Source organism: Mus musculus, chromosome 19, assembly GCF_000001635.26.
Source record: "Mus musculus strain C57BL/6J chromosome 19, GRCm38.p6 C57BL/6J".
Lineage (NCBI taxonomy): Eukaryota > Metazoa > Chordata > Mammalia > Rodentia > Muridae > Mus > Mus musculus.
In genome coordinates, this window is record NC_000085.6 from 32,819,306 (window position 1) to 32,830,557 (window position 11,252).

Sequence of the window (11,252 nt, forward strand, 5' to 3'; positions counted from 1 at the left end):
TTAGCATGTGGCCTAGACTTCAGGGTTTTTGTTTCTTACCTTTTAAAATGGAAATAACCTAAGAACTGCAGCCATGCATGTAAAGGCTACTGATCAATCCTCACAGCACAGAGTGCTCTGTTAGCTTGCACCATTCTCTCGTCAGATGACTGTTGTAGAGCTAGTTGACCTTATTAATCAGTATTGTGTAGTGTCACTAATGTAAACATAGAGTTGTCTCAGAGATTGCAAGAGAAATGTTTTTGAAACATAAGCACTTGTAAATTGAATTTTGTGATTTAGTGAGTTCATTGCCTTCAGTTTGCACTTTTATAGAATTATACAGTGCTTATGGCTGATGTATTTTAAAAATAGCTTTCAACTCATCATTGTGTCTTTTGAGAGCACAGTAGTCAATCTTCAGGTCATCTGAAAAGCAGTGCCCTTCAGAATTCATTTTGTTATAGTACTTTCAAGTAAATCTGCAAAACAGAATGTCTTTGCTAATACAGAACTCATTCTAATTGTTCATTTTCATCTTAAACTTTCTTTCTCTAGGTGAAACTATACTTTACAAAAACAGTAGAGGAGCCATCAAATCCAGAGGCTAGCAGTTCAACTTCTGTGACTCCAGATGTTAGTGACAATGAACCTGATCATTATAGATATTCTGACACCACTGACTCTGATCCAGAGAATGAACCTTTTGATGAAGATCAGCATTCACAAATTACAAAAGTCTGATTTTTTTTTTCTTATCAAGAGGGATAAAATACCATGAAAAAAAAAAAACTTGAATAAACTGAAATGGACCTTTTTTTTTTTTTTTTTTTTTTAAATGGCAATAGGACATTGTGTCAGATTGCAGTTATAGGAACAATTCTCTTCTCCTGACCAATCTTGTTTTACCCTATACATCCACAGGGTTTTGACACTTGTTGTCCAGTTAAAAAAAGGTTGTGTAGCTGTGTCATGTATATACCTTTTTGTGTCAAAAGGACATTTAAAATTCAATTAGGATAAATAAAAGATGGCACTTTCCCATTTTATTCCAGTTTTATAAAAAGTGGAGACAGGCTGATGTGTATACGCAGGAGTTTTTCCTTTATTTTCTGTCACCAGCTGAAGTGGCTGAAGAGCTCTGATTCCCGGGTTCACGTCCTACCCCTTTGCACTTGTGGCAACAGATAAGTTTGCAGTTGGCTAAGGAAGTTTCTGCAGGGTTTTGTTAGATTCTAATGCATGCACTTGGGTTGGGAATGGAGGGAATGCTCAGAAAGGAATGTTTCTACCTGGGCTCTGGACCATACACCATCTCCAGCTCCTTAGATGCACCTTTCTTTAGCATGCTCCACTTACTAATCTGGACATCCGAGAGATTGGCTGCTGTCCTGCTGTTTGTTTGTGCATTTTAAAGAGCATATTGGTGCTAGACAAGGCAGCTAGAGTGAGTATATTTGTAGTGGGGTACAGGAATGAACCATCTACAGCATCTTAAGAATCCACAAAGGAAGGGATATAAAAAAAGTGGTCATAGATAGATAAAAGACACAGCAGCAATGACTTAACCATACAAATGTGGAGGCTTTCAACAAAGGATGGGCTGGAAACAGAAAATTTGACAATGATTTATTCAGTATGCTTTCTCAGTTGTAATGACTGCTCCATCTCCTATGTAATCAAGGCCAGTGCTAAGAGTCAGATGCTATTAGTCCCTACATCAGTCAACACCTTACCTTTATTTTTATTAATTTTCAATCATATACCTACTGTGGATGCTTCATGTGCTGGCTGCCAGTTTGTTTTTCTCCTTAAATATTTTATAATTCTTCACAGGAAATTTCAACTTGAGATTCAACAGTAAGCAGGTTTTGTTTTTTTTTTTTCCTAGAGATTGATGATGCGCGTCCTCAGTCCAGTGGCTGTCAGACGTTCAGCCCCTTTGACCTTACACATTCTATTACAATGAGTTTTGCAGTTTTGCACATTTTTTTTAAATGTCATTAACTGTTAGGGAATTTTACTTGAATACTGAATACATATAATGTGTATATTAAAAAAGTCATTGTTTGTGTTAAAAAAGAAATTAGAGTTGCAGTAAATTTACAGCACTGCACGAATAATAAGGCATTGAAGTTTTTCAGTAGAAATTGTCCTACAGATGCTTTATCGACTTGCTATTGGAAGAATAGATCTTCTTAAATGTGCAGTGTTGAGTCACTTCGTTATAGTGGTAGAGTTGGGATTAGGGCTTCAATTTTACTTCTTAAATATCATTCTATGTTTGATATGCCCAGACTGCATACAATTTAAAGCAAGAGTACAACTACTATCGTAATGGTAATGTGAAGATGCTATTACAAAGGATCTCCTCCCAACCCCTCGGGAATTTGGTGTCTTTCAAATTATATCTTGACCTTGACATTTGAATATCCAGCCATTATTAGATTTCTTAATGGTGTGAAGTCCCATTTTCAATAACTTATTGGTGCTGAAATTGTTCACTAGCTGTGGTCTGACCTAGTTAATTTACAAGTACAGATTGCATAGGACCCACTAGAGAAGCATTTATAGTTTGATGGTAAGTAGATTAGGCAGAACGCCATCTAAAATATTCTTAGAAAATAATGTTGATGTATTTTCCATACCTCATCAGTTTCACTCAACCAATAAAGTTTTTAAAATTGTAACAAAGCTCTTAGGATTTACACATTTATATTTAAACATTGATACATGAATATTGACTGACTGTTGATAAAGTCAGAGACAACTTTTCCTGAGATCTCACCATGGAAATCTGTACACCCCCTTGTCTTTCCTAAAAGCTGAAAGTGGCTGACTAAAATGCAAAGCAGCTGTTGATGTTTTGAAGATAGTGATAAACACTGTTCTTTGTTAGTTTTGGGCACAGCATGCTAAACTATAACTTGTATTGTTCCAATATGTAACACAGAGGGCCAGGTCATGAATAATGACATTACAATGGGCTGTTGCACTGTTAATATTTTTCCTTTGGAATGTGAAGGTCTGAATGAGGGTTTTGATTTTGAATGTTTCAGTGTTTTTGAGAAGCCTTGCTTACATTTTATGGTGTAGTCATTGGAAATGGAAAAATGGCATTATATATATATTATATATATATAAATATATATATTATACATACTCTCCTTACTTTATTTCAGTTACCATCCCCATAGAATTTGACAAGAATTGCTATGACTGAAAGGGTTTTGAGTCCTAATTCAAACTTTCTTTATGACAGTATTCACGATTAGCCTGAAGTGCATTCTGTAGGTGATCTCTCCCGTGTTTCTGGAATGCTTTCTTAGACTCTTGGATGTGCAGCAGCTTATGTGTCTGAAATGACTTGAAGGCATCACCTTTAAGAAGGCTTACAGTTGGGCCCCGTACATCCCAAGTCCTCTGTAATTCCTCTTGGACATTTTTGCCATAATTGTAAAAGGGTAGTTGAATTAAATAGCGTCACCATTCTTTGCTGTGGCACAGGTTATAAACTTAAGTGGAGTTTACCGGCAGCATCAAATGTTTCAGCTTTAAAAATAAAAGTAGGTTACAAGTTACATGTTTAGTTTTAGAAAATTTGTGCAATATGTTCATAACGATGGCTGTGGTTGCCACAAAGTGCCTCGTTTACCTTTAAATACTGTTAATGTGTCGTGCATGCAGACGGAAGGGGTGGATCTGTGCACTAAACGGGGGGCTTTTACTCTAGTATTCGGCAGAGTTGCCTTCTACCTGCCAGCTCAAAAGTTCGATCTGTTTTCATATAGAATATATATACTAAAACCATCCAGTCTGTAAAACAGCCTTACCCCGATTCAGCCTCTTCAGATACTCTTGTGCTGTGCAGCAGTGGCTCTGTGTGTAAATGCTATGCACTGAGGATACACAAATATGACGTGTACAGGATAATGCCTCATACCAATCAGATGTCCATTTGTTACTGTGTTTGTTAACAACCCTTTATCTCTTAGTGTTATAAACTCCACTTAAAACTGATTAAAGTCTCATTCTTGTCATTGTGTGGGTGTTTTATTAAATGAGAGTATTTATAATTCAAATTGCTTAAATCCATTAAAATGTTCAGTAATGGGCAGCCACATATGATTACAAAGTTCCTGTGCATTTTTCTATTTTTCCCCCTCCTTGCTATCCTTCCAAGCAAAGCATCTTTCTGTCATCTTGGTAGACACATACCTGTCTACTCATGGTTAAGAAGAGCACTTTAAGCCTTAGTCATCACTTAATAAGTTATTCCAGGCACAGTAAAAAGTTCAAGGTTCTTGGAAAACGGTGCTTATTTCTCTTCTTATAAGCCAGATGTCTGAAGATAGCCCTAACCCCAAGAACGGGCTTGATGTCTCAGGTCTGTTCTGTGGCTTTCTGTTTTTTTTAACACTGCAGTTGGCCATCAGCACATGGGAGGTTTCATCGGGACTTGTCCAGAGTAGTAGGCTCAAATATACTATCTCCTTTCTAATATTCTTAAAGGCTAAGGAGTCCTTTCAATATAACAGTAAGATAACTTGTGATGTTTTAGAAGTAAGCAGACCATTAATGTCAATGTGGAGTCTTAATGTTACATGAAGTTGATAGTTTCTCTGTGACCCATTTAAAAATACAAACCGAGTAGCATGCAATTATGTAAAGAAATATGAAGATTATATGTAGTCACACATTTTCTTTAGAATTCTTAGTTTGGTGAAAACTTGAATATAAAGGTATTTTGATTTATATGACATTTTGATGATATTTGAAAAAAAGGAATTTCCTGACATTTTGCTTTTAGATCATGTCCCCCATTGTGCTGTAATTTAAGCCAACTTGGTTCAGTGAATGCCATCACCATTTCCATTGAGAATTTAAAACTCACCAGTGTTTAACATGCAGGCTTCTGAGGGCTCCCGGAGAATCAGACCTTAAGCCCAGTTGATTTACTTCTAACGTGAAACTTCGAGTTCCTGTATACTTTGCTAGATAATTTGTGGTACATCTAAAGCTTAGTCTTAAGTGGCTTGTGTGTGGATTTTATTCAACATTCTTGTTGCTAGGGTAGAGAGAAATGTTGCTGAGTAGAAACAAGAGTACCCAGTTCAATGTGGTACAGAGAGCAGTCCCTAAAATCTGTACACAGTGTAATGGACCACTTTAGGAGTCAAGAGGCTGATTTTTCCTATGAAATTACATTGCAACAGGAAGCCTTCTAGTATAGTTCCTTTTACTGTTAGAATATGTTTTTATGCATACGCTATAGCTGCTTTCCCATCTTCCAACAACAGGTATCAGGATGTAAGCAAGCTTTAAACAGTGTGAAGATGGCAGGATAGTGTCATCGGTAACAGTCCTCTGACTCTAAATGTAGTTGCTCTGTAACACTTTGTGAATATAACATCACAATTCTCATGTCCTTGGGGGGGGGGGGCATACCCAGTATTAGTATGTTTTAGTGACTAAGCAATCATTTTTCTGTTTACTCATGTACATTTTCTCTTTAAAACTAAAACCTGTACTGTGTATGTCTCCAAAGCCTTTTAGCTTAGTTTTTAGGAAATGAACACTGAATGGATCACTTTTTAGTGTAGCAGGTATGGGATATGTGCATTATAGAGAGACCTTGTCAGCTCTCTGGGCCTATTTGAATGTTTATTGTTGGTGTGAGGATGGTAGGGGAATCAGTAAATACAAGTTACGTTGGTTTAGCAGAGCAAGCTCAGTGTGGGTATTTCTCTTTGAAGCGTGGTGCGTGACGCACTGTGAGTAGAGAATTTGGTCACCCTTTGAGTCCTCTTGCATTTTGCAAACTTGCTCAGCAAATGCGTACCTACCTTGCCCCCTAGGTAAAAGCAGGAACTACTACTGATTTATCTGTCACTCAGCTGTCTTTATATGTGTGCTTCTGTGACTTGTATCACACAAGAATCTTAAAGATTTCACAAATTGTTACCTTTTAGCTCTGAATGTTGAGTATTCTGGTGGGCTAACAACAAGACAAACTCTTGACAGTCATTTGAGAATTTTCATGAAACATTTAGCTGAAAACATTTTATAATTTATGAAAAAAATGTGTTACCTTAAACTTTTACATATGTGGGAGACATTAACTGCCATATTTGAGCATACTGAATTTTAAATTTAAAATAAAGCTGCATATTTTTAAATGAAATGTTTAACAAGGATTCATATTTTTTGTTTTTTAAGATTAAAAATAATTTATGTCTTCTCATGTGGAACCTCATCTGTCACAATGGTTAGATTATACAGAATGGAGCAAGGCTTGTAGTGGTTTAGCTTACAGTAAAATTCTTAATGTTTAGATGTGTTTACTTACTGGCTGTTATGTATACTTTTGAGATTTTCCACCTGTTCTGTGTAGTTTTCTAAATGATACTCCTACTTAAAAACAGCATTTTAGTATCTATTTTCTGTCTCCATTAAATGGTCCTCATTTTCTATTGAGTTTGGAAGTGTGCACATTGTGTGTGTGTGTGTGTGTGTGTGTGTGCACACGTGTGCGCGCCCGTGCGTGTGTCTATTTGTGGAGTTTGTATGGGAGAATTAGTTTTGAAAGTGCTAGAATAGAGATGAAATTTGGTTCAAGTAAAATTTTCCCACTGGGATTTTACAGTTTATTGTAATAAAATGTTAATTTTGGATGACCTTGAATATTAATGAATTTGTTAGCCTCTTGATGTGTGCATTAATGAGATATATCAAAGTTGTATATTAAACCAAAGTTGGAGTTGTGGAAGTGTTTTTATGAAGTTCCGTTTGGCTACCAATGGACATAAGACTAGAAATACCTTCCTGTGGAGAATATTTTTCCTTTAAACAATTAAAAAGGTTCATTATTTTTGATGATTTGCTTCTTAGCTTTTTATTCATCCGAGAATCAATCCCTGCTATGTGTAACAGGTATTTGGACTATATTACTTAGTGAAAGAGGAACATCCTGATCTTACTGTTGAAAAGTTTATACTTCACCAGAGTAAACTACGTAAAAGCTGTGGGGTGTGCTAGGAAGTATGAGACCTCATGGCTCCCTTGCATGTCCATCCTCAGAGTTTAGATTCTGTTTACTAGAGCATTACTAGAGTGAAATAGCCATGAAAGTGCAGAGAAACTTCCAAGTAAAGGCAGTGAGAGATCCCTGTACCCTCCTGTCTTTTTCCTTCCCTAGTGCAGTGTCCTGAAGTGTGTCCTAGTGTGTGTCATGGCTCTGCCAGCCCAGGTCTTGAGGTAACACCTGCAGTGGAGCTCCTGAGGGTCTTCCTCTACCCCCTTTCAACACAAGCAAGAAACAATAATATTTTGGGTTGCTATTCTAACCAATATGCTTTGAAAAACTTAGCTTTCTTGAGCAGCAAAGGGAATTAATAATAAAACCCAACATATTTAGATTAGTTTGTCCAATTAACAGGATGCAAGATGTCCAAATGTTTTTTTTTTTGATGAGTAGTTATTGCGGTACGTCAGGCATTGTGAACGCTCGGCATGCACTTGGGTGAACAGCAGTTTCCTGTCTGTGAAGTTTGCATTCTAGCAAGAAAAATAGAGCAAAGATAAATGTGTCAGCTCACCTCAAGCAGAGTGACTTCAGTGTTGGATAGGTTATTTGAGAGTGGCTTCAGCAGGTGTGGGGGGTTTCAGTAGACTGGTGCAATTTGTACCCAGAAACTTCCACAAAACTTTACTCAGACTTGGAGTTTGAAAATGTTTAGTATATCTAAGGAGAATTTATAGTAACCTCATCTTAAGTAGCCATGACCATTCTGTTGTCTAAATTGGTTTGGTAAAGCCTGTTTAAACAATTGGTTCCTCTTTATTCTCAGAGTTAACTTTTTAGTGTTCTCTGTGTATGTTTCAAAAACACTAAGTCATTTTTCAGAAGTTAAAGGCTCTATTTTGACCTTAAATAGTTTTGTAATGTTGAAGAGTCATGCCATTTATGATTTGTTGTTGGACAGTGAGTTATAAATGTTGAGTTACTCAGGATATGGGTGTGATTTATGACCTGGTGCTCTATGTATTAGTTCCTAACCCATAACCAAACATCCTGAAAAATACCATTATCTAAGTATCAGAAGCAGCATTTCCACACAAAGATAAAAATCCCCACCTCTCCTGCTTCATCTCAAAGATTGAAGTCAAAGTGTTTAATAATCTGCTACAATGGACACTTGAAACATTTTATTCATTACATCATTAACATTTTAGTAGTGGCAGGGTCCACTCCTCAGATCAGGCCCAGGACTAAGGGGTGAGGTCTTTTATTTATTTGTTTATTTCTGTGTATACACGTTCACATGTGTGGGAGCATGTATGGCACGTGTATGTATATGTGGGTGGAGTCAGAGCTTAATGTTAGTTGCCTTCCTCCATGGCTATTGAGGAAGCCATCTCTTCCTAAAATCTTCCTAAATCTCTTCCTAAACTTGGTGCTTGGTGATTCATCTGCAATTACAGTTGGATGTACAGCCCAGCATGTAGTGTTGGGATCATAACACTAGTCCTCATAGTTGCAAAGCAAGTACTTTGCTCAGTGAGCCATCTCCCCAGTCCCTAGGGAGGAAATCTTGAAAGAAAATGTTGACTTTTTTTTTTTAATTCTTGATTTTAAAATAGGTTTAAAAGAATTTGATAGTCATCTATAGATAGACCATGAATCTGAGCAAGGAGAGGTATATAGGAAGATTTGGAAGGGAGGAAGGCAAGGGGAGAAATTATGTAATTAAATTACATTATCGGGCTGGTGAGATGGCTCAGAGGTTAAGAGCACCGACTGCTCTTCGGAAGGTCCTGAGTTCAAATCCCAGCAACCACATGGTGGCTCACAACCATCCGTAATGAGATATGATGCCCTCTTCTGGTGTGTCTGAAGACAGCTACAGTACTTACATATAACAATAAATAAATTAAAAAATTACATTGTCTCAAAAAATAAGAAAATAACTAAAAATTTTAATTTTACTTAATGTTTTCCTGTGAATATTATTGATAAGAAACCTTTTTGTGTGGCTGCCTTTAACAGAGGAGCCACAAGCTATATTCTTGTTACTTATTACGTTTGTGTGTTTTTGTATATGCAAATGTTTGCCATGATACTCCATGTAGGTTAAGAGGACAACTTGTCAGGAGTCTTTTTTCTCCTTCCACTATGTAGGTCCCAGAAGTTAAACTTAGGTTGTCAGGCTTGGTGCTCATCTCCTGAGCCTTCTCATCTGCCCATACCAGGTATTCTTTAGCAAGTACTTCAGTAAGTACAGCCATTGTAAGTCACAAGAGCAATTAGACTTCTTCATGGTAGAAATAATTAGCTGATGGAAAGATTATATTTTAGGATTATAAATGTTCTTGGGGGGGGTTTGTTTTTGTTTGGGAGTTTTTGGTTTGTTTTGAGACAGGGTACTTAGGCTGGCATTATACTCACGATATAGTTCTGGCTGACCTGCAGCACATGATCCTTTGGCTTCAGTCTCCCAGGTAAGAATACTGGAATTACAGATGTGTTGCCAACACCTCTGGTTATTAGTGATGTGTGTGTGTGTGTGTGTGTGTGTGTATACACACACAGTGAATGTTTTACTCTTTTGGTAAAAATGGAGGTCTGAGGTAAAAGTTTCCTATGTCAGCTGTCCATAGGGAAGACTTAAAAGACTTTGCTTCAAAAGATTGAGGGCTGGTGAGATGGCTCAGCAGTTAAGAGCACCAACTACTCTTCCAAAGGTCCTGAGTTCAAATCCCAGCAACCACATGGCGGCTCACAACCATCTGTAACAAAATCTGATGCTCTCTTCTGGAGTGTCTGAAGTACAGCTACAGTGTACTTACATATAATAAAAAAGTAAGATTAAAACAACATCAGGATGAACATGATTTTCTCAGGTATAAAATGGTGGCTAAGAGGTACTTGGAAGTCTCAAGCAACTTGACTGAATCTCCAAAAACTTAAGTAAGTCAGGTTCTTTACCTGGAAGGCAAAACAGCAGCACAGGGAGGAAAAAAAAAATCAAAGTACTGAAGCAGAAGTAAGAAGAGAATGTGACGCAGGAAAGAAGTGAGGAGAGCCCAGACTACACAAGAGGGAGGCCAGAGCCACAGCGGAGTTGTAGCCTGGTGGTTCTGAGTCTGCCCTGGGTGAAAAGCATATTTCACTTTCCTTTAGGGAGAGGTGATTTCATTCCTGAAACCTTAAAAACAAAGTATCCAACTTCACAGCTAGGTAGTAAGGAATTGGATTTGAACCCAGCATAGTCTGTGGTTTCTTCCATAGTATGACACAGTCTCTCTCTGTTTTTTTGTTTTTTGTTTTTTTTTTTTTTTGGTTTTTGGATTTTCGAGACAGGGCTTCTCTGTGTAGCCCTGGCTCTCCTGGAACTCACTCTGTAGACCAGGCTGGCCTCGAACTCAGAAATTCACCTGTCTCTGCCTCACAAGTGCTGGGATTAAAGGCGTGCGCAACCACGCCCGGCTGGCACTGTCTCTTAGAGTCAAATGCGAAACAGTTGAAAATTGAAGCTCTGAAATAAATTGTATCATGGAGTCACTGGATATTCTTCATTTGTTAGAAATAGTAAAAAGAACAAACCAGTGTTAGGTCTTGCCAAAAAAAAAAAAAAAAAAAAAATGGACATCAAAAATAATTGCTTAGGTACTGGGGAGGTGGCTCAGCAGTTAAGAGTCCTGGCTACTCTTGCAGAGGGCTCAGATTTGGTTCCCAACACCCCAATGGCAGCTCACAACCTATGGAACTCAAGTTTCAAGGAATCCAACGAATGCCCTCTTCTGGCCTCCATGAGATTGCATGCTTATAGTGTTTCACATACAGTGCGGGCAAAATACTCATGCACATAAAGATAAATCTTTAAAAAAAAGCCATTTAATTCAAGCCATAAGAGTCTTGACAGGGTACATTGGTAAGTTATGGGTATATAATGGTGTGTATCAGGAGACAGAATTGGAGCTCTGACTTGCTAATGCGGTGTGAAATCCATTAAATAAATGTCCTTTGTTTTTGTTTGAGCTGGAATATTCAGATTGGTGGATGGTGCTCAGTTAACTTCCACTCAGCAAGTCTGTTATGTGCCTCCAGTTAGAATCACCCTAGTGTAGAAGCTAGAGAAGCTTGTAGACCATGCCGCGGGAACAGCAAGTGCAACAGTTTGATGTGGGAACAAAGCTAGGACACCATGAAAGGAAGGCAGAGCAGATCGTAGGATAAAATGGTGGAAGGTGAATTTTGGAGAAATACTCAG

General features: G+C 37.7%; 1 protein-coding gene across 2 annotated transcripts in view; it reads left to right on the top strand.

Moving 5' to 3' along the window:
• Pten (phosphatase and tensin homolog) overlaps positions 1-6,855 on the top strand; it is a 68,584-nt gene extending 61,729 nt beyond the window's left edge. The window contains exon 9 of one of the 2 annotated variants that reach the window (NM_008960.2): positions 538-6,855. In NM_008960.2, coding sequence (NP_032986.1) covers positions 538-723 — 186 coding nt within the window. In that variant the 3' untranslated portion in view covers positions 724-6,855. The remainder of the gene's footprint in view (positions 1-537) is intronic. The other variant, XM_006526769.2, reaches the window with a different exon arrangement.
• Positions 6,856-11,252: the final 4,397 nt, after the last annotated feature.